This window comes from Capsicum annuum, chromosome 3, assembly GCF_002878395.1.
Source record: "Capsicum annuum cultivar UCD-10X-F1 chromosome 3, UCD10Xv1.1, whole genome shotgun sequence".
Taxonomy (NCBI): domain Eukaryota; kingdom Viridiplantae; phylum Streptophyta; class Magnoliopsida; order Solanales; family Solanaceae; genus Capsicum; species Capsicum annuum.
In genome coordinates, this window is record NC_061113.1 from 20360437 (window position 1) to 20385058 (window position 24622).

At 36.3% G+C, this 24622-nt stretch overlaps 1 protein-coding gene across 3 annotated transcripts; it reads left to right on the forward strand.

Annotated features, from left to right (window-relative positions):
- Positions 1 to 22886, forward strand: LOC107856556 (DNA damage-binding protein 1). 3 transcript variants are annotated; one of them, XM_016701551.2, is made up of 19 exons: positions 1 to 317; positions 668 to 716; positions 4558 to 4617; positions 4738 to 4829; positions 5435 to 5486; positions 5646 to 5708; positions 5838 to 5887; positions 8467 to 8542; positions 8838 to 9047; positions 9221 to 9327; positions 9457 to 9565; positions 11978 to 12178; positions 12269 to 12484; positions 14052 to 14162; positions 17355 to 17630; positions 20084 to 20358; positions 20736 to 21087; positions 21701 to 21988; positions 22137 to 22886. In XM_016701551.2, exons 1-19 carry the CDS (start codon positions 214 to 216, stop codon positions 22716 to 22718), a joined length of 3273 nt encoding a protein of 1090 aa, XP_016557037.2. In that variant the 5' UTR covers positions 1 to 213; the 3' UTR covers positions 22719 to 22886. The 3 variants fall into 3 exon arrangements, with proteins under 3 accessions (XP_016557037.2, XP_016557036.2, XP_016557038.2); XM_016701550.2 differs by having other exon boundaries at positions 7 to 317; positions 4543 to 4617; XM_016701552.2 differs by lacking the exons at positions 1 to 317; positions 668 to 716 and adding an exon at positions 3318 to 3469.
- Positions 22887 to 24622: the final 1736 nt, after the last annotated feature.

Here is a 24622-nt window from a genome sequence, read left to right on the forward strand (position 1 = left end):
TTACTGCACTTAACAAACCCCAACGCCAAACCCCACGCAACCCCACCCCAAACCCCAAGCCACCCGTAAAGTCTTAATTCCATTTCCCCAAACCCCAGCGTAGCCGCGAACTCTCTCTTCTCCTCTTCCCCCCCTGCAATAGCCGTCCACTGTCCTCACCATAAATCCTCCTGCAGTGAAGTTCGGCGTATTCCTGTAGTCATCGGTGGAAAGATGAGTGTATGGAACTATGTGGTTACCGCTCACAAGCCAACTAACGTTACTCATTCCTGTGTTGGCAATTTCACCGCTCCTCATGACCTCAATCTCATCATTGCGTATGCACTTTAATCTTGTCGCTCTTCTATTACTTGTTTTCTACTACTGAATTATTGGACTAACTGGTAAACTGTCTGCGTGGCCCATGTCACTCACTCTCCAGAAGCTTTAGTGCATCGTGCTGCCCCTTTTATTGTGCTTGCTTTATTATTGGGGTTTTCTTGATTTTCTATAACTCCCCCAGCCCATTGTTTGTTAGCATAGGACCAATAATTTTGCTCCTATTATTTATTTTTTTATTACGAATCCATAGTTATTGTTGGCTTTGATAATTACTCCTGCAAAGTATTCTTTTGATTATTCTCTTATTTAATTATTGATTTTTTTTTCTCAATTTGACTTTGATTAGGAAATGTACTCGAATTGAGATTCATTTACTCACCCCCCAAGGTTTACAGGTGAACAAGTCTTTCTTCTTTGTTGTTTTTGAAGCAATTTCTCATATTTTGGCCATAATTTATATTCTGACATTTTTTTAATAGAAAAATTTAGCAAGCATGTAATGGAAGGTTAATTATGTTCTCTTTTGGTTTGGGAAAAGAAAGAAGAATGAATGAGATTAACTGTTTGGGAAAAGAAAGAAGAATGAATGAGATTAACAGTTGTTGTAAAAATGATATCGTTAGTTGATAGATAATCAGTTGGATCATTTAACCCCTTCTTGATAATTGTGGTGTCCGAGCTAGCTTGTGTACACCTCGACTATCACATGATACCGGTTATCTCCACCAAGACAAGTATGGGATAACTCTGTCCCCCAAGTTTTGGACTGATGGAAAGAAATCATTTGGTGTTTTTGCCTCTATTCGTATTTGAACCCTTGATCTTATGGTTATCAACCACTTCATTGACCACGAGACCATACCATACCCTTGGGTGCTTTTAGACCATTCAAATTTAAAAGGCGAATTGCGATTAGCCTAACTTAATGCTTAAACCCAAAAGAGTATATGTCTCAAGTTGCATTATTGGATGTCTCTCTACATTTGATAACTATTCTAGCCATAATGAACATGGTAAATACATGTGCTTTTTGAGTTGAGAATAGTTTTAGAACTGCATGATAAGGGTTTTGTTGGGCTATTTGAAGCACTCTGAGAATCTTCGGGACTTTGTATACTGTAGGCGTATTAAGATTGAGGAGGTTAAATGTGCTGTTAGTTGGATGAGTAGGGGAAGAATGACCGGTTCAAATGAGATTTTGATGGAATTTTGGAGAAGTTCAGACAAGGCCAGTATGGAGTGGTTAACTGAGTTGTTCAATAATGTTTTTAAGACGACAAAGATGCCCGAAGGATGGAGGTGGAGTACAACGATTCCACTGTGCAAAAACAAGGGTGATATCCAAAACTGTTATAGCTATTACAGAGGTATCAAGTTGCTTAGTCACACTATGATGGTCTAGGAGAGAGTGGTGGAGATGAGGGTGAGGAGAGGTGTCCGTTTTTGAGAACCAATTTGGATTCATGTCGGGACGATAGACTATTGAAGTCATACATCTTGCGAGGAGACTAGTGGAGAAATATGGGGAAATGAAGAGGGACTTACATATGGTGTTTATTGACCTTGAAAAGGCCAACAATAAAGTCCCGAGGGATGTCCTTTGAAGGTGCATGGAGGCTGGAGATGTATTGGTAGCTTACATTAGGGTGATAAAGGACATCTATGATGGGGCCACAACTTGGGTTAGAATGGTGGGAGTAGACTCGAAGCGCCTCCCAGTTGAGATGAGGTTGCATCAAGGATCAATTCTTAGCCCTTTCTTATTTGCCTTGGTAACAAATGATTCTTAGCTTTTTCGTATTTGCCTTGGTAATGAATGAGTTGATGCGATATATTTAGGATGAGTTGCCATGGTGTATGTTATTCGCGGATGACATAGTATTGATTGATGAGACTCAAGACGGAGTTAACGCTAGGTTCGAGGTTTGCTGACATATGCTGGAGTTTAAAGGGTTCAGTTTGAGCAAGACCAAATGGAATGTTTGGAGTGCAAATTTAGTGATGCGATACGTGAGCCAGACGGGGAAGTGAGGCTTGATACATAACTTATCCCCAAGAGAGAGGTTTAAGTATTTTGGGTCGGTAAACCAGGGAAGTGGGGACATTAATGATGATGTCACACATCGCATTGGTGCGGCATGAATGTAGTGGAGGCTTGTCTCTGGAGTCTTTTGTGATAAAAATGTGCCGCCTGAGCTTTAATGTAAGTGCTATAGAGTGGTGGTTAGATTGATTTTGTTGTATAGGGTGGAGTGATAACTAGTTAAGAACTCTCATGTTTAGAAGATGCATGTTGGGAGATGAGGCTGCTGTGATGGATGTGGGGGCATACTAGGAGCGATCAGATTAGGAAGGAGATTTGGGAAAAGGTGGGAATAGCCTCCGTGGTGGTGGACAAGATGAGGAAAGTGAGACTGAGATGATTTCGGTTTGTGAAGAGGAGGTGCGCAGACGCCCCAGTGAGGGGGTGCGTGAGGCTGGTTATAGGGGATATGCGGTGACGTAGAGGTAGGCCAAAAAAGCATTGAAAAAAGATGATTAGACAGGATATGACACACTTTCCTACTACCCAACACATGACTTTAGATAGGAATGTGTGAAGGTTGCATATTAGGGTAGAAGGTTAGCAGGGAGTAAAGTGTTATCCTATCTTTCGAAGGTTTAGGGTTGTTGGTGTTGTCGTAGTATTAGTCAGATCCTTGTAGTTCTTGCTTTTGATATCTACTATTATATGTTGTCTAATGTGTTTCGAAGTTTTAGGGTTGTTGGTGTCTGTCGTAGTATTAGTCGGATCTTTTAGTTCTTGTTTTTGATATCTACGGTAATATGTTGTCTAATATGTTTCGAAGTTTTAGGGTTGTTGGTGTTTGTCATAGTATTAGTTGCATTTTGTAGTTCTTGCTTTTGATATCTATTGTATTTCGATTACCACAATATTATGTTGTTGTTATTGTTTCTTCCGTGTAGGCTCTGCATTTCTTTCCTTATTAACTATTATTCTTTCTTCACTATTATCTTGTTCCTGTACCTGGATTTGTTGCACTTGGGCTGAGGGTCTCTTGGAAACAACCTCTCTACCTCCATGATGTAGTGGTAAGGTCGGCGTACACTCTACCCTCCCCAGACCCCACGCGTGAGAACTCACTAGGTATGTTGTTGTTGTTTTAGGACATGGATAAATTATCCCAGGCAATCCATCATTTTATCCTCTTTTGTGCTACTTCAACCTTTGCAGAAATGATTGTTTTTAATCCCGACAAATTTTGTGTGACCACACATCCATATGATATTATTTGTCCTAGAACTATTTTATAAAACTCGTCTCTCTTTATTAGGTATCTTTTATTGCTTAATACTCAAGTTGCACTCCTCCGTCTCATCCTATTCATCTATCATACAATTATTTTATAAGATTGAACTTAAATATTTGCATTTCGGCACTCCAATGTCCAATGTCATCATACAGCCATACTTCTTGTTCAGGCTAAACTTTTCGTGTCTGGTTACTATCTTGGGTGCCAATCTGTTATTCCAAGTTTTGATTGGTGATCTCTCTAGTGATTGTCAGTTCTACATCACTTGCAAATATGATTTGACCTTGGAATCTCATTCTGTAATTTTTGATTAGAATATTCATAGGGTAATCATGTACTGTCTGGGCAAATTTAAAGTGTAAACCAGCAATTCTAGTGAGACTTCTCTGGTACTTGCTTGTTTTGAATAAGTAAATTTGCTAATGCAGGATTCTCATCTTTCATTGTTTTAGAATCACTTGATCCGAGTTCTACAGCTTGAAATATGTTCATTTACTAAAATCATTGTTTCCGCATCAAGATTTTAATGTTGGTCGGTTGATTCCTTGTTAACTCAAAGAATCTCATCATAGGTGCTACTATATGGTACCGTGTTCTAGATTTTATATTAGTTTTAATTCTGTCATGGTTGAAAACTCGGTATTTAGGTAGTTTATTTATTTATTAGTGTTCCTTATTTCCAATAGCCTAAAGTCTTTAGCCTTTTATATTATAATTTTTTATTCTCCCCATTCTCTTTTCACGCTCTTATAAATCATCCGTATTTTTGTTGTCTGTTTTATGTTTCGTTCTTTTTTTTCTGGTAAATGTAAGAATTAGTGACTCTCTTTCTTTACTGCCCTAATCTTGATTAAGATAATAAGTGTTTTTCCATTCTAGAATATTACAAAATATGACTGCAGTTTAGTGCATTTATCTGCAGCCTATGTTAGATGTGCCAATATATGGGAGAATCGCGACACTTGAGCTTTTCCGGCCCCACGTGAGTTGACATCTTTTCATTCTGTAGCTCATTCTTATCCTTCAAAATATACTGGATTCAAGAAAAAAAGTTTCTTTTATCCATATGTCAATTTTTCATGTTCCCTGGGTATCTTGGCAGGGTGAAACACAAGATCTTCTCTTCATTGCAACGGAGCGATATAAATTCTGTGTCCTTCAATGGGATGCTGAGGCATCTGAAGTTATCACAAGGTCAGTGACTCGGTGTGCAAAACTACAATGCCTGATTTGTATATAGGTTCTTTCACAAAATAATTTTGACAATCCATTGCATTTTAATTTCTGTTTCAGATTCAAAACATGTGTATATAGAACTATATCCTCTCACCTATGAAAGAAAAAAAAAAGAATAGTCCCCACTGGTTTGGGACTGAGCGTAGTTGTACTGTAATGCATTAATCTTGGTTCAGTGTACTTCATCTTTATAACTATTGACCAAGGCTTAGTTGTGCTGTAAATGCATGAACTTTGGTGCAGTGTACTTATCTTCATAACTATTTTATAGAGCCTTGATAGTTTGTTTGGTTTTCGAAAAAACTTCCTCAAAAATTATCCGAGAAAAAGTCATTGCTTATTCACAAAACCTTCTCCAAATCAGAACCACAATTGGTCTAGCCTTTATGTTGCCTTTATGGTTTTGCGAGTTGCTGAAGGTTGTCTTTTCTTTTATTTTCTTTCATTACTCCTAGCAGAATGTCTGTCTCTATCATTTGCTGCGCTCCATGTCTTTGTAGTCAGTGGATATATTTTGTTTCTCAAACTCAAAACTTCCCCTCTTTTGGTGTTCTCATATGTAGAGCAATGGGAGATGTGTCAGATCGGATAGGCCGTCCCACGGATAATGGTCAGGTAGTATTTGTTAAGATACCATTAAATATTGTTGTAATTTAGTGGAATAAAGTGATATTATGTTTTTTTTTTTATTTCTCATTTAGTCAATGTGATTCTGTATTGTATTCAATACCCTCTTTTACATTTGTCACTTGCCCTTTTTCTCTCTTTTGGTAGATTGGTATAATCGATCCAGACTGCAGATTGATCGGGCTGCATCTTTATGATGGACTATTTAAGGTACCATCTTACAAGACTCGGAAAATTGGCTAGTTGGTCTTCATTTCATAGGTTCAATGTTTACTGAAGTAGCTTTTGTGGTGGTTTCTTTATGTTTGCAAAAGATTCACATGGACTGGTTGTCAACAGGTTATTCCATTTGATAACAAAGGCCAACTGAAGGAAGCTTTTAACATCAGGTATCCTTGGATCTATCTTTACAAGATTGTGAAGATAGCTTATCTTCAATTTCCTCCAAAAATTAAGTAATGTCCTCTATTTGTTGCTAAATATGCTCTAGCCCGTGCGTCAGTCTGTTTTTCTTGACCTTGGCCATTTCACCTATTCTATATCTACCCGCCTAAAGCTAAGTGCTCCTTTCTATCATCAAATTATAATGGATGGATGAGCCCTGTTTTGATTGATATGAGGATGTATGGATGATGTATGCCTAGGAGCATTCAAAGAAAAAAAAGATAAATGTGATGATGTAAGCCTAGGAGCATTCAAAGAAAAAAACGATAAATGTGAAACCAGTTTTAAAACATGAGATCAATGCTTACGATGCGACAGCAATCTGCACTCCAAGCGGTCAATTAATGTAAATCACAGGAGGCAAAGGTTTAAATTTCAGAAGAGACAAAATATAGATGATTTTTGCACCCAAGGGTGTAGCCTAGTTGTTAATGAAGTTTTGAGGAGAACCATGAGGTCTCATGTTCAAATCTCAGTGGAGGATAAAAAGAACCAGCTGATTTCTTTCTATCTTACTAAACTTTGGTGGGCAGAGTTACTTGGTACTTGTGCTAGTGGGAGGTAGTAGACTAGCAGGTAGGTGGAAGAGTCGAGGTGCACACGAGTTTCCCCAGACACCACCGCCATATAAAAAGATGATTTCTTCTATTTTGCCTTGGGCAAATTTATCCTGTCGTAGCCTGGTAACTGCCTTAGTGGGAAGTAGCATGTATTGCCAGAAAATCTCAGAGGTATCAAAAGAAATTCCATGTCATGACCTCAGCAAGTCGACTTGTAGAGACCAATTGTTCATTGTCCTCTAGCTGATCAATTCATAGCGATCTTCCTTCCTGTATGTTGTTATTCCCAAATTCATTTGCTTTCATTTTTTTTGTTTTTGTTCCGTAACCTTATTAACTTAATGATGTAGATGAAACTTAAAAGGATTACTGGACTGCTGTTTTTTCAGTATTTTGATCTTTATTACTGCACTTTGTTCTTTTCCCTTAAGATTTTTTTTTTTGGAGAAAGATAACGTTAATTTCTATATATCCACAGGTATACTACAACAAAGTGTAGTCCCTTCTCCAAAAAGTTTTACTTACAACACCTAGGATCTTCTAGTTACAACCCTCTACAAAAAGTTTTAATTACAGCACCTAGGATCTTCTAGTTACAGCCAGTCAATAGCACTAAGAACATCCACTGCATTGCCTATCATTACATGCTTACACCAAAAATAATAAAGTCCTAGGCAGTCTATATGTTTCTTTTGCATGCTGCTCTGTCTTCCTTCAAAGCATCTCTGGTTTCTTTCTCTCCAAATAGTCCACCAGATGCAAGTTGGGACAATCCTCCATCTCTCCTCCTTTTTTGCTGCATTGCCATCTCTGTTCCAACACTTTAGCACTTCTGTGCTTCTACCAGTTTTCATCCATTGGATCTTCCTCTTGTGGATGAACATCTGTCACAGTTGAGTTGTCCAATTGCAATGTAAAAAGAGATGGTTAATTGTCTCCACCCGTTCTTCACATAAATAATACCTAGAGCATAGATTAAACTTTCTTTTGTTCAAATTCTCATCTTTCAACACTGCTTCTTTGCCAAAAGCCATGTAAAATAGTTCACTTTGTGAGGGATTTTTGTTTTCCAGATCATCTTCCAAGGCCAACCTGCTACCTGTTCTTCAGTAGACCTTAATTCTCTGTGAGCAGATCTAACAGTAAACCACAACCCTACTCCCCCCTTTCCGCGCATAGCGGTAGCTTTAGTGCACCGGGCTGTCCTTTTTTTTTTTATGAAGGTTCCACCCTTGTCCTGTCCATAAATCAGCCACAGTGGGATCCTTTGCTTGACTTAGGCCCCATCTGGCCATGAGAATTTTTACACTTATCTGGAAATTTTTTCACTTTGTGTCAAATACAACTTCAGGTTGATGTTTGGTCATGAGAATTCCAAATACAACTTGGAGTTGTATTTGGAAAAGTGAAAAACAAGAAAAAGCTGTTTTCACTTTTTTCCATCTTCCTTCTCTCACAAAAATTCAAAAACAACTCCAATTATATTCATGAACAAACACAACTTCAACTCCAACTTTTAACTGTATATCTCATGGAAAGCTAGTTCGAAAGTCCCTTGATCACACCAATTATCATTCCAGAAAGCACTTTCTCACGATTACCCACCTTGTGTTTTGTTCTATCCCTGACTTGTTGCCATAAATTTCTTGTTGATCTCCAGACACTCCCTTAAGTTTTCCTAACTAAGAAAGTAAATTTCCTTATGGACTGTATCATTTCCAATGGTTTGGTCGTGGGCAGGCCTATATACACATGGTGTGACGTCATTTTGTGTTTCAACCTACCTACGTGTCTCTTGCTAGTGATTGTTTATTTGAATTGTGCTCCTAAGAAGGGTATCCTGCACTTTATGTTGGAGGATTGCTAAATAGGTTTGAATCTGTTTCAGCAGGGACCTCATTTTGTTATTCATGGGAGCTATTCTTCTTTGACCGGTTGTTCATTATTTTGTGGTTTTCTTTCAGGCTTGAGGAGCTTCAAGTTTTGGATATTAAATTCTTGTATGGTTGCCCAAAGCCTACCATTGTGGTTCTATATCAGGTCTGTGATTCCAAAAATGATGTTGCCATAATTTGTAATTTACCATTTTCATTTCTTTTGTATTATGGTATAAAAATTGTTCAATTCATCATGGGTTATTTGATTGGCGCCTTAAAGTCTTGGGTTTGTTGTTAGCAATTGGTTATAGAATGAAGTTGTGCACTTCCTTTCTTTTAATAAAAATATGGAGGGGAGGGGGTCTGAACCCACCAAAGGGATCATTGGCACAACTGTCATGGTGTTGTCTTCTTTCTGTTTAAATTACAGCATTCTGATCTTTTATGTTGATTGGCAGGATAACAAGGATGCCCGACACGTCAAAACATATGAGGTGTCATTGAAGGATAAAGATTTTATTGAAGGGCCATGGGCTCAGAATAATCTTGATAATGGAGCTTCTTTGCTAATACCAGTACCTCCACCACTGTGTGGTGTATTGATTATTGGAGAAGAAACCATTGTTTATTGCAGCGCTTCAGCTTTTAAGGCTATCCCAATTAGACCCGTAAGCACATGTACAACTTACTAATTTTCTGTGTGTTCTTGTACAGCCACCCCCACCAGCCTATTTGACCTGAATAGCCTTTTAAAAGCTTTTAACTAGATATTATCAAAGATGCTGTTAGTTAAGTACATGAGGAGATATTGTCTTACAAATACTTTATTTGTTCTTTCAAGTCTATCACAAGAGCATATGGGCGAGTTGATGCGGATGGCTCTCGGTATTTGCTTGGGGATCATAATGGGCTTCTTCACCTACTTGTAATTACTCATGAAAAGGAGAAGTGCGTCAGCAATTTGTGGACTTTGTCATTTCTACTTTTGCTGAGTTGCTGGGAATAAAATTCGCTCTTGTACCTTTACCTGGTTGCTGGAATTAAATGTTTAATGTGGATTATTATCTGTTTTTCCAGAGTTACCGGCCTCAAAATTGAGCTACTGGGAGAAACTTCTATTGCATCAACCATATCATACCTAGACAATGCTTTTGTCTTCATTGGCTCAAGCTACGGAGATTCACAGGTAAGTTAAACTGTTGCTTTGAAATTTAATCTAGTTTGAAATTTTATGCCTAAGTGCCTTTGCTTGTTGCATCTTATGGTTTTGAAAAGGAATATGTACCTTTTGCTATGAACATATTCTCTGAATTGTATTGTAATTGTGCTTTTCAGTGAGATAGGTATCATGCAACAACAACTACCAACTCTCAATCCCTAGCTAGTGGGGGTTGGCTACCTAAATCATCACTGTCCATTTTGTTCAATTTATATGCCTCACTTTCAAATGTTAAATGATTTGGGTCCTTTTAACCCTAGAAGCTCTCTAGGTGCCTGTTTGGATTGACTTTTGGCTTTTGACTTATAAGCCATAAGCCATAAGCTAGAAATTCTAACTTATAACTTTTGACTTATTTTTAGTATTTTAAGCCAAAAGCCATACGTTAAGATTTCTAACTTATGACTTTGGACTTATTTTTAGCATTTTAGCTTAAAATTAAGTGCTTGTAAGCACTTTTTAAATATACCCAAACACTTCAAAAGTGCTTAAAAGTCAATTTTGGCTTAAAAACACTCAAAATAAGCCAATCCAAACGGACTCTTCTGCTAGCATAGAACTCCCCAATATGATTAAAGCTGCTCCAAGCAAATATTGGATAAATGTGACTGTTCCAACTATTAGTCTTAATCCCGACTAGTCGATATCATATATTTTGACATTTTTCTTCCATTGTGGTAGTCTTTTCACTAAGTAGGTGTTTGGACATGCTTCATTTCTGATTTGAAATTATGAGATGAAATCAACATTTAGACATGCGATTTCATCTCATAATTTCAAATCATGAGATGAAATCCCAAATTCTCGAAAAACCTTGATTTGGGAATTTCATATAACAATTTCACTTTTTCAAATACAAAAATTGACCCACAAGTTTGTATTTTGTAAAATATAACTCACCATTTTATATCTACCAACCATTTATTTCAGATGCAACTGATTAATTTGTAGTTGATTTATTACTCTTACCAACCTTTTTTTGACAAAGGTAACATATTACTCTTACCAACCTTTGCCAACCATTTATATCGGATACTAAGCTTGTGCAGTGTTACATAATTTTTTGTGAAAATACCAAAGAAGTGATGAAATATTCACTGAAAATGAACATGGTGATATAGTTACTAATGATATTGGCCAACAAACGGCTCAAAATCACAATGTTAGTTCGTCTTCTTTGTTATTTGATCAAGGAATGCATGCTCAACGTGAGGAGATTGTCTGTACTATGTGGGAGGACTATATTGAAGAGTAGTACACTACAATTCATGTTCAATTACTTTACTTTTTATCGGACTAAAGTTCGATCAATAAATGTTGTACTTCTTTTAGAAAAGCTTTGTGATAATGAATTATACTTTGTTGTGAACTTTTGCTTATTTGGAAAGATTGTATAAGAATCGGGGAAATTTTCATAGTTTTCACAAATTTATGAGGTTTTTTTATGTCCATGAGAAATATCTTAAAAAATCCAAATTGCATGTCCAAACAAAACTTCAACTTGTCTCAAATGATTTCATCTCCCATGGCTAAACGGGCCCTACGTCTATATGAACTTCTAAAGATTGTAGCTCTTTTGAAATAATTTTCTTCCATTGTGCTTTATTTTTTGCTAAGTTTGCATGTATAATGATTTGCAACTAATCTTATATTCAATATGACATATTTGATTACCGATTGGCTTATAGAATTTGCTAATAGAAAAATATGGTTGATATCAAAAACAAAACTGTAACAGGAAAGTTGAACTCCTCCTCATTAGATGGAGGGATATTAAAAAATTAACTTGCTGGATCTTTTATGAAGCATTTTGCTCACCAAGTAACCGACTCAAATACATTCTGATGTAAAAGCTGTAGAATTACCTTATTTATTCAACCAAATGGTTTGATGTATTTCCAAATTATCTTTGGTGCACTTGCTGTGCTTTCATGTTTACTTAATACCATAAAGTCAGGGATTTTTGCTTAGAGGTTAGAATCGTTTAATTAGATAATTGATGATGAGAAGATTATTTATAACTCGATCCAACTCATAGGAATTTTGTTTGCCGCTGTATTATCAAGGGCCGCTCGGTGCACTTAGCTCCCGCTATGCGCAGGGTCCGGGGAAGGGCCCGACCACAAGGATCTATTGCCGCTGTATTATCATTGCAATTTTAATTAAATCTTATGACTTGTCGGTTAATTATATGAATATGAGCGCATCTTGGTGCAATAAGTTGTTTTTTAGAGCCTCCCTTATTGTTGTCTCCATGGAGTAGCCTTTGATTCGTTGGAACTTTGAGTTTTTAAATTTAAGTCTTCTATTTCCGTTGTTGCTTGATATTACATGTTCCATTTTTCACAGTTCCACTAATATTTTTGAATTTACGTTCAGCTTGTAAAGCTCAATCTCCAGCCTGACGCCAAAGGTTCTTATGTGGAAGTTCTAGAAAGATATGTTAATTTGGGACCAATTGTGGACTTCTGTGTTGTTGACCTGGAGAGGCAAGGTCAAGGTCAGGTTGTGACTTGCTCTGGAGCCTATAAGGATGGATCGCTTCGTATTGTTCGAAATGGAATTGGCATAAATGAACAGGTCTTGACATCTAATTTATTTTTGAGGGGATTCTTATTGTGTTCTCATATTGCTATAATAATTTTATCGATATGCCATGCTCTTTTGTAGGCATCTGTGGAACTACAAGGGATTAAAGGAATGTGGTCTCTTAGATCAGCTACTGATGATCCGTATGACACATTCTTGGTTGTTAGCTTCATTAGCGAGACACGTGTTTTGGCTATGAACCTTGAGGATGAGCTGGAAGAAACTGAGATAGAAGGCTTCAATTCTCAAGTCCAAACCTTGTTTTGTCATGATGCTGTATACAATCAGCTAGTACAGGTATGCGGTGTGTTGTGTAGACCAGTAAGAAGTATTTTTAATCTGTGAGTGTATTAGCTAGATGTTTGCTTGCAATTGTTCAGTGTATGTCACTGTGAACAATGTAATTGTAAGCGAATAAAATTGTGATGCATAAGTAGAACTGGATTTTTTTTTTTATTCTCCTGACTTTCTCCCACTGGGTGAATGAGAACAATATGGAATAATCAGCTATACGCTACCACTGATGAAATATTCTGCCAAATTAGAAGATTTTGCAAGCTGTTTTAACTTTTAAGTGCTAAACCGATTTGGGATGACAAAATTGGAAGGAAGGAAATCAAATAAAAAAGAAATAGGTTCTTTCATACTGACAGTGGGTAGCATGACTTATCCTACCACTAGTTGCACTTATAGGTCTTTATGGTTTTCATAAGTCATAACTATCTTACAGATAAGATTCTTATTTACCTCCAGGTAATGAATATGAGACACATTTATGATTAAATCAAAATTGTGATTTGATGATATCGATCTGTTTGGGGGATTATATACTTAATGATCTATATGGAATTGGCTCTTCCACACTGACAGTGGGCAGCATGACTTATCCTACCACTGGTTGCAAAATTTAGGTCTTTATGGTTTTCATAACAATCCTACTGATAAGATTCTTATCTACTTCCAGATAATGAATATGAGACACATTTATGATTAGATCAAAATTGTGATTTGATAATATAGATTTATTTGGGGAATTATGTACTTTAGGGTCTATATGTAATTGGTATGTTCTGATCTTTTCTGCTAGGATTGTTTGGTGTTATTTTTCAAGTCTGAAATGCTCAGATGTGGAATACAAAATCTATAAATTTTAAGTAGCTATCTGCAGGAAGATGCTTTCTTCTCCATACAGATAATAGGCTGAACAAAAGGGGACCGTCTTTGTTTGCATTGTGAAACTAATTCTTGCCTTCTCTAGACTTCAATGGTCTTCACTCTTCACTATATTATTATCACTCTTTCTGGTTTGTTATGTGCATCCTGTAAAATAGTGTTGAAGATTTGTCAAGTCCTTCCACTATGATATTATCTCAAAATCACTAAACGTTAGAAATCAGAAAATATTTGTGTGGAAGCATCTTCCTTTAGTATCCTCTCTTTTTGGTTAGATAAGTTGCCAGTTTGTGTGGGCTAAATTTTGTCAAAGTTCGCGTGTCATCTTTTACATCTTTCTTAAGTTGTAAGGCATCCTGCTTTGATATTATGTGCTTTTGTTGGATGCGAGAGAGAGAGAGAGAGACAGAATCTTTGCTGGAACAAATATAATTGGTTCCACAGAGTCATATTTTAGATAGTCAATTACCGTTACTGCCTCGTTACTGCTTTGAGAAACCAGAATCTTCCATTAACCATTCTCTCTCTCTGCATTACTTTGGGAAACCAGTGAGTAATGATCGTGAACTGATTGCTTAGGGTATAACATTTTCATTAACCATCTGTAACAAGCTCCTTTTGTATTTCTGGGTGAAATCAATTTATAATAATATCTTTATTTAAGGAGAGTTGCGCATAAATTGCCATGCAGGTTACTTCAAACTCTGTTAGGTTGGTCAGTTCTAGCTCTAGAGAGCTGAAGAACGAATGGTTTGCTCCAGCCGGCTACTCCGTCAATGTTGCAACTGCTAATGCCACTCAGGTTCACCTCTTTCATTCAGGACTTTATAATAATAGCTTGAGATGTGCAACAGCCTGTTGATGATTAATTTTAGAAGAAAATGTTGAATAGCTTATATATCTTGGTTAAGTTTTTCTGCCTCCAAAAAGAGAGAAAAACTGACTAGTATGATGAGAGATGCTGTTGGTTGTTACATGCTTGTGGCATTTGGATATAGATCTCAATGCACAGCTACACATTTCTTAAGCTCTGTAGTTTCCAGATTTTATTTCTTGGCACATAAGTCTCATTTTCTTTGTTGGTGCTTCGTTTTTCTTCTTCTTTTTTTGAGATAGTAACAGTAGAGAATATTTGAACAAAGCAGTGGATAGGTTGTACATAAACCATATTTACAGTAGGACAAAAGGAAGAGAACTGATCAAAAATCAAACTGATCAAAAGTCCTCGCAAAAGTCTAGGATATCTATGACTGAAAAAGTATCTTCTAAGTAAACATGTGTACCAGTATTTTGGGAGTGTGAAGCGAGAAATGGAGACAAGGCTTTGCTTCACTCAAAGCGTGAAGCGAAGCGCTTGCTTGATTGAAGTGAAGCTCGATAAAAGGAAAAAAAAACCAAAATAAATAGAGACTATATATATGCAAAAGTTCAAATTAAAACTAAAAAGTAGATATTACAAAATCCTCTACAGACCATAAAACAAACAAAACCAATGCTATTAATGGTTCAATATCTAATTCTTATTCTTCTACCACTATCTACTTCTACAAGATTGTCCAAATCTCATATTCCTCCATTATCATGGCATTGCTCATCGTCTTCTTTAACTCCATCTACCTTTAGCAACTAGTACTAAAATATTAACCTTTCTATGTTTTAAAACAAGGATTTGTAATTATGACAAAGTACGAATATTAAATCCAACCTAATGTACATCAAAATCGACTATAGGAATAATCCTTAGATGCTTGTTATATTATACAAAATCTAGATGGTTAAAAGTACAAGTGTTTTCATTTGCTTCCCTGACTTTACTTCTATTACATAAGCATCATCTTCTTCAACTTCATCAATTAGGGATAGACTTGTAGCTACTTCTTTCCCCCTCCTATGTAAGCTTGAAGTATTCCTTAACCCACTTGCCTAGGAACGTTTTAAGTTAAACCAAAACTCCCTAAAAAAATGCTCATCTTCACGATTTCCAGGGACTCCGGTTAGCAATTAGTTGGCATCATCAATTGTCCTAAAGAATTAGATCAATGACGTTGCACGCGTTATAATGACGTCTAAGTGTTCTATTGTATTTTATGAACACATGGTCATTGAATCGCGTTAGGGCTATTCTATTCCTTTTCTTGCTATGTGTTAGAATCCTGTGAATATTCTAGGTGGCTCGATAATTAGGTATTGTTTTGTATTGATTTCATTTCCTTTTAGGACATGTGAACTTAGCTATTTAAACCCCAATAGCTTGTGGGATTAATCAAAGCTAAGGGAGTGTTACTTTGATCAACTCTATGCCAACCTATGTGATGTCCTTTTGTCCTATTCCTAGCAAGGTTGTCCAACCTTGGATGTATCAAGGAGAAATTTTCTATGATAAGGTAATAAAGTTGAGTTTCTGTTCAATCTGGTGAAGTGGATATCAGTACAACAAGGTAGAAAACATGTGCGTTTTGGGGTGAGGAATCTAAAGCGGAAAAATAGAAATCTGCTTATGAAATGGCATATAACCAGGAGGACCAGGCTCTGTGAAGGGAGGTACAAGGCAAATGGGTGACAGTGTCTGGATTAAAAAAATTAAATATATATAAGGACCTAATAATCTTAGCTGATACACAGATCACTTCAGTTTGTGGAACAAGAAAGAGTTGTGATTTGCTTCACAATATAAAACATAATTTGCAAGAGATGGGCCACATAGATGTCTCAGCAATATAATTTAAGAAACCTGGAGTAAATTACTACTTTGTGAAGTTATGGAGAATTTGAAAACCTTAAATAGTAAAATCACGTAAGAAAATTATTGGAATTTCTTTTTTTTTCTTAGTTAAAATTAGAAACAGGAATAGATAATAAATTGGAAATAAAAGGATGATATTTTATTACTCAATTTAGAACCAATTCATGATTCACCAGGGCTTTTTAATTGTGGCAACCACGGACACTTCAGGATAGGGCTGGACATAAACACCCAAAGTCAGACCTCGAACCGAATTAATTCAGTTCTTTGGTTTTGTTTTTTCAGTTTGGTTACAGGTTATCAATTGTCAAAAAGAAAACTTTGGTGTTTGATTCGGTTTGATTATCGGTTATAGGGCCCCGGTTTTTCGGTTTAACCGAAGAAGTAAAGAACCGAACTTATATTTAATGAAATGAAAAAATTTATAATACTCAGGATTTTTTAGTCCTCACGGCTCACTGCCTCACTCTGCATCAACACAATTCCTCACTCTGTTCCTCTTCCTCAAATTTCTGAACTTGACTGATGGCGACTTCGATTCCAACCAGCGTCACCCATCAAGGATTCAGTGCTTTTTTTTTTTTATGTATGTCAGTTTGATCGCTGGCTGGTTGCTGCCTGCTGCACATTGTATTGTGTATGCTTTGCCTGATTTCTTGTTTCACTAATCGCATTGTATTACATATGCTATGCTATGTCAGTATGATGGTTGCTTCCCGCTGCACATTTTTTCATGTATTTCAGACTTGATTGCCCGTATGCATGCTTACAGCAGCAGAAGTGCAAACTGCAAAGTGCCAAAAACAATAGTTTGAAGAATAAAATACATAATCTTTAGCTTTGATCAAAGCAGCCTGGAAGCACCCTTCATTTTGTCGTCTGCACTCTGCTGCAGTGCTGCTAGCTTGCTGTAGTGCTAGTGGATGGTAGTCTTTGTTCTTCATGAGAAATTGAGGATTGAGATCAATAAAAGCACGGTTAAAAAGTCCATTTTGAATTAAAAAACATAAAATAGTCAATCTTTAATTTAAAAAGTAGTCCGTTTACAAGCAGAAAAATGCCCATTAATCAGGCTCATACTGAAAAACTGAACTGAAAAACCGAACGCCCATCCTTTACCTTAGGATGTTTGTTGGAAGCTATAGTTTCTTTCTTTTTTCCCTGGGCATGGTTTACCTTTGGTAGTTGCAAACTTTTATCACTCCACTCTTCTGCCTATTAGCTCATGTGCTGCTATTTTTTCTTTTACAGGTACTGTTGGCTACTGGGGGTGGCCATCTGGTATACCTGGAAATTGGTGATGGGGTGTTGAATGAAGTAAAATATGCCAAGTTGGATTATGACATCTCATGCCTGGACATAAATCCAATTGGTGAAAGTCCAAACTACAGTAACATTGCAGCAGTTGGGATGTGGACAGACATAAGTGTCAGGATATATTCACTTCCAGATTTGAATCTCATTACAAAGGAACAGCTAGGAGGGGAGATAATTCCTCGTTCTGTTCTTATGTGTTCCTTTGAAGGGGTATGTACTCTTTATCTTTATAGTGTCCTTGTATCTGTGCCTCAACTATGTGTTTTCTTTTGGGGAATGACAAGCAGGGGTATTACGTTTCATATCTATGACTGCCCTGTGCAGAAACCAGGAAAACAATGGGCTGAAGGTGGCAGTGGTCTCTGATTATGGGCTCTTTATATTTTTCTTTTTTGATAAAGCTCTGTCTTTAGGTTTTCTTAGTTGGTTATCTTCAGAATGGAAACTAATTACTAGTTATGATAGTTTCGAAGGTTATAAACTTATAGCCAGATATGAGTGATTGTTGGAACATTTGTTAGTTGTGCTCTAGAATCACACTAGGGGTGTAGTAAAAAGGATAATTTAATCATGTGTTCTTCAATGAGCTTTCTTAAGTATTCTTCTATTTCAGTTAGCCCCTCAAGCTTACTCAACTACTTTTTTTTTCTTTCATTATTTCATAATTCCATTAGAATATTTGTACTGTTGCTCAGTCCTTTTCTAGAATTGCCAAAATGGCTTCTGGAATCATTTCTAGAATAGCCCTATCAACTCAAATATTGTTCCACCCACTTCTTCTCAATGAATGTTCCAGTTACGAGAATTTTGATAGTTCTTATTTGACAAGAAAAAGAAGGTAAGTTAAGAAAGGATAGGAGTTTAAAAGAGGGAGAAGGTTGTATTGGATTGCATCTTTTCAACATGCCAACAGTCCTCTATTCTTAATGTATTATTGTTTTTCTCTTTCCCTCTTAGCTGGACACTTTTCCACTTACATTGCTGTGTCCGTATGCTAATATAAGATAAAAAGACACGATAGTATAAAATAATTTCCCTTCACCTTTAATGTGGTTACATATTTTTGAGGCAGAATGGCTTCCTGATGTATTTTTTTTCGTGGAATCTAGTGGATGTCGTTGATTGAGGTGAAAGAGTCATTTGCGGGGCTAACTGAGAGCTAACAAAATTATAATCCCCTGTCCCGCTCACCCCCTCGTAGAAAAAGATAGAGACCGAGTTATGAGTTCAGGTTTCTGTCTTTTTCCTTTCATAAAGATACTTAGCTGTATATATTACCCTTTTTTCGGATAACTGTGGTATCCGGGCCAGCTTGTGCGCACCTCGAGTAATTCCACGGCATACCTGCCACCTCTCATCAGTTTTGTGGTTAAAATAACATCAGTATACTCTGTATAATCCCACAAAGTGGTGTCTGGGGAAGGTAGAGTGTATGCAGAACTTACCCTTACCTCAGAGATAACTAGGCTGTTTCCGATAGACCCTTGGCTCAAGGAAAAATCTTCCAAAGCAGTTCGGAAAAAAAGCAGTAGAAGTACGAGAAATAACAGAGTGACAAAAACAACAGATAGTAACAGGACTTTAGTACTATGATAGTTGAAGTACAAGCAACAACAAATAATAACAGATATCGATGGACAAGAAACTACCTTAGCAATACTACAACTACTAGTATTGAATAACAAGAGAACGGGTGCGACATACTAACCTTCTACCTTAATCCGCGTCCTTCACAACCTCCTATCTAAGGTCATGTCCTCAATAAGCTGGAAGTTTACGGTTAATATATAACTTCCTGAAAGTTTTTTAAGTTCAACAGGCTCCCATATCACTTTTTTTTTTTTATAATTATTTTTTGATAGAAATAATAAGATTTTATTAATGATGGTGGGAAGAAACACCTATGTACCAGAAGTAAACCAAAAAGTAGAAAACCTCTCAAAAAGATATGGTTTTCTACAAACGACATCCAATCTTCTAAACACCGAAATCTCTCGTGGGTGCACCAAAAAGAAATAAGATAAAGAGGCTATTCCTCAAATGTACAAAATCATTTTTTACTACATAATTTTATATCATAGGAAAATACAACTTGGAATAGCAAATTAAAAGAGCACGAGTCACCTCATGTTACCTTGTGGTCCTTGAAATAAAAAAATGAAATAAATAAATTGTGTACCTCGTTTTTCCCTTCTTCCAGTGGTACTTGATTCCAAGAACAGTATCTGCATTATGTATAAAAGATGGTACAAAGACCCGGGACTGTTAAAAAAACTTGTCCTGAAGGTACATCAAGACCTGACGCATTTATGATTGTTTCTATGGTTATCAAAAAAAAAAAAAAACTCAAGACCTGAAGTTGTTGTGATCAACAAGAGAAGTTCATCGAACTGAACAGTAGAATACCTTGGAAGCCATTAAGCGTACGTTTTCTTACTTTCCAAGTTTGGGTACAGTCCATCTTTCATCAAACTGACTAGTGTAGTCAGATGACGAGTTAAGTGTAAGTATATGACAGCAGATTTGAATGACCGATAGTTGATTAGGGTTTTGAATATATCAGACAATGGACCTGAATTTTTTTTTGCTGCCGGCCTTTAATTTGTTCTTTTGCGTCTGTTTCTTTCCTCTTTCTGTGGGGTCTAAAGCTCTCTCCGTTTCAGATATCTTATTTACTATGTGCTTTGGGAGATGGCCATCTCTTGAATTTTGTATTGAGCATGAGTACTGGTGAACTGACAGATAGGAAAAAAGTGTCTCTTGGGACCCAGCCCATAACCCTTCGTACATTCTCATCTAAAGATGCTACACACGTCTTTGCTGCCTCCGATAGGCCCACAGTTATTTACAGCAGTAACAAGAAGCTGCTTTATAGCAATGTAAATCTAAAAGAAGTTAGTCATATGTGCCCATTCAATGTTGCAGCTTTTCCAGACAGGTAATTGTTCCTTCCCTTTCTTCAGTTTTACCGGTAACATTGTGTCCCGTTGACTAAACCTCGAATGTGGTACTCTATTGGAAATTTCGTATCTTTCTCTTGATTTAGTTGTTTGATTACATTTTGAGCATGAATTGCTTACTCAGCCCTCAGGCACCGATTACTGGTGTCAACTTATTAAAGAATTAAAATGTCTTCCATATGTTGTTGACAAGCTAACGATAGAGTTGATTTTTTGCTATATCTTCCATGTCTATCAGAATCAAAGAATGTTAGAAGTATCATATTTGTTGGTTGTTGTTTCTATATTTTCTTATTGTGTCCTATGTATTTTCTATGCCTAAGAACTTTAATAGCTATTTTTCTTTTGTCAACAGTCTTGCAATCGCTAAAGAAGGTGAATTAACAATTGGCACTATTGATGAAATTCAAAAGCTTCACATCCGTTCAATACCCCTTGGGGAGCATGCACGTCGCATCAGTCATCAAGAGCAGACCCGTACATTTGCTCTATGCAGTGTAAAGTATACTCAGTCAACTGCAGATGATCCTGAAATGCATTTTATCCGCCTGCTAGACGATCAGACATTTGAGTTCATATCAACGTATCCCCTTGACCAATTTGAATATGGTTGCTCCATACTTAGCTGTTCCTTTTCTGATGATGGTAATGTGTATTATTGCATTGGAACTGCATATGTGATGCCAGAGGAAAATGAACCTACCAAGGTAAGTTTAATTGATACAAGTTTCTCTAATCATAAGGTTTGTTATCAATTTCAGTAGTTTTCGGATGTCAAGCCTTATTGTTTTCCTCAGAGTTGAATCGTTTTTTTTGGTGATCTTTTCTTTCGACTGTTTTGCAGTTTCAACTCGATTTTTGTTTTTTTTGCTCAACTGAAATGTGATAACAAATATGGGTCAGAGGGAGGGCTGCGTTGGACGGATATAAAGAAATCCTGTAATATTTTATACATCAAAAGCTGTAGGTTAGTGTTGATTGATAACATCAGATGGTAGTCTTTTAATCCTCGTTCCCCAATAGGAAAATGGAAAAATAGAACATCAGATGATAATCTTTGTGAATTGTGTGGGAGATAATGAGTTTGAATCATTAGTAGCTACTTAAGCAAATTAATCTTACAGGGGGAAGTTGTGGTTGAAAGCAATTTCTACACCTTGAGGCTGTTTCGGTTGATCTAAGTTTGTTTCAAATCAAAGCTGCTAACCTAGTTAACTTTCGGCTTCAATGTAATGAAGTCAACTTTTTCCTGGGGCTAGTTTAATTCACCGATGTTCATTTATATGGTTATTAAGGTACTTTAATGATGATTAATTGCAGGGCCGAATTCTAGTTTTTATTGTTGAAGATGGAAAACTCCAACTAATTGCAGAGAAGGAAACTAAGGGAGCCGTCTACTCTCTAAATGCCTTCAACGGGAAGCTGCTTGCTGCAATCAATCAGAAGATTCAATTGTACAAGTGGGCTTCGCGTGAGGATGGTGGCAGCCGAGAATTGCAGACAGAATGTGGACACCATGGTCATATATTAGCTCTTTATGTTCAAACTCGTGGGGATTTTATTGTCGTTGGTGATTTGATGAAGTCCATTTCTCTGCTGATTTTCAAGGTAACTTTTGAAAGTAAATTTAGTATTCTAATGCTTCAGAATTTAAAGTTACAGGATTACTCCATACCCAGCTTCTTGCAATTAGCCTAAATTTATCTTACTTCAGTAAGAAGTCATTGCTGACATTTACAATATTGTTTGTGTTTAGCATGAGGAGGGTGCTATAGAGGAGCGAGCGCGAGACTATAATGCAAATTGGATGTCGGCTGTTGAGATTCTCGATGATGACATTTATCTTGGTGCTGAGAACAACTTTAACCTTTTCACAGTCAGGAAAAATAGCGAAGGTGCTACAGATGAGGAGCGCAGCCGTCTTGAAGTGGTTGGTGAATACCACCTCAGTGAATTTGTTAACAGGTTTAGACACGGTTCACTTGTCATGCGACTGCCAGATTCAGACGTTGGCCAGATACCCACTGTCATATTTGGCACAGTAAATGGTGTTATAGGGGTCATTGCTTCGCTTCCTCATGATCAGTATTTATTTTTGGAGAAGCTGCAGTCAAATTTACGTAAAGTGATAAAGGGTGTGGGAGGACTGAGCCATGAGCAGTGGAGGTCGTTTTACAATGAGAAGAAAACTGTAGATGCTAAAAACTTTCTTGACGGGGATTTGATTGAGTCATTCCTAGATCTTAGTAGGAATCGGATGGAAGAGATTTCCAAAGCAATGTCAGTTCCAGTTGAGGAACTAATGAAGAGAGTGGAAGAGTTGACAAGGTTGCATTAGTTAAAATCTTTAATGGTCTTTAGCTCTTTCCCAGCTTTGTAATATTTCACATTTCTCGTTTGTTTTTCTTTTTGGTTTTTGTGTGAGATTGTGACACAAGTTCTTATCCGTATATCTGTACTTATCATTTAATATATTTTAATCACTACTGCAATTTTTTGGCTCCCATTTTAAGTTGCATCATGTGTTGCTGAAATTGGACGAATTGTCCTTAAAATGTGTTTGGTATTTAATTTTTGCCTTTTAGCAACTGAACTTATGTTTAGTGGGTATAAGCTCCTGAGAGGTTGAAGTCATGTGAGGCATAACTTGGGGATGTTATAATATGGAAATATATATATTTATGCTTTGCAAATTTATTATTTCTGTTATGATGGGCATAAATTAAGATCAGCACAAAATAGGGGCATAGGTACTAACAACCCTCCTATGTATGTGGGGGACCCCGAAAGGGCTACTGTCCGATGTGTACATGAAAGTGACGATGCTGCTTAGACTATAAAAGCCATGTTTGAGTCCTGCCTCCTTTTCCACTCACTCCCCATTCTCTAATTTGAATCAGGAGTCATCAAAGCCTTTCTAACTTGACTTAGCTGGTCATCCTATGTGATGGGGTCGCTTCAAAAAGCGAACCTCTAGGTTGTAATTTGGCGACCTATCTTTAGTAGGGGCCTTTAGTTTGATATGTGATGGGGTCGCTTCAAAAAGCGAACCTCTAGGTTGTAATTTGGCGACCTATCTTTAGTAGGGGCCTTTAGTTTTGATAAAGAGTGGAGTTGTGAGATTGCAGAACGTACTGTCCTGTCATAATCACGAATCTGTTTATAATCGCGATTGTTGTTATAGTTAACAATGTTTGAAAATTCCAGCAAAAAAACTTCAAATTGGGAGGGAGATCCTCCATGTCGGAAAACAAGATGATACAAGTGACTGCTCTTGTGCTTGCAAGTGGACTATCATATGGTTACGACTAGGGGTGGGAAATTCAATTTGACCCATTCAATTAACCTAAGTTTTATGGGTTCGACATAGGCTATTATTACTTTACTACTATATAAGTATAAGAGATGTGAGATTTTGATAGTCCTCACATGAAGATTTTTTTGTTAATTTTATTTTTAATTTAAGTTTTAATTTCTCTACAAGTTTTCACACATTTTGGTAAATTTAAGCAATTATATGGGCTTATTAAATGTTATAAAAGTGATGAGCCATAAAAAAGTGATAGTGCCACAACAAAAAGCTATTTATACAATCAAATTCAAAATTGACCCAAAAATTTATTTCCTTTATGTTTAGTGGAAATATTTATTAATCTTATTTCAAATTATCTTTTTCCCAAAATTCACTTACAAATACAAATATGGTTAATACAAATACTTCAATTATCTATTATCTATAATCTATAATCTAAAATCTATATCTATAATCTATATATAATATATTAAAAGTGTGAAGGGCTTTAGAAATATTGTTTGAACTTTTTACCCTGCATTAAAAATCCTTGCTTTAGACAAAATCGTTTTTTCACTATTTTTTCCTAATATTTAAGAGTTAAAATTAATTAAATATATTTATGATAAAACCTTTTCATATTAGAAGTCATCAGAATTTTAATATTTTTTTTAATTTAAGAGTTGAAATTTAATTAAATATATTTATGGTAAAAAAAAATTATTAGAAGTTATCAAAATTAATTACAACTGATACTTTTTCCATTAGTTTAACAATTCTAAATCAACTAAATTTGATTTTAAGAAAATTTGAAAAATCTAAAAATAAATATAAAATTATTAGAATAAGAAAAATTTAAGAAGTACCAAATTTTAAAAAGTTTATAAGTATGTAATAAGAATGTAATCAATGATTTTGTAAAGATTTGACTTTAAAAATAAGGAAAGATT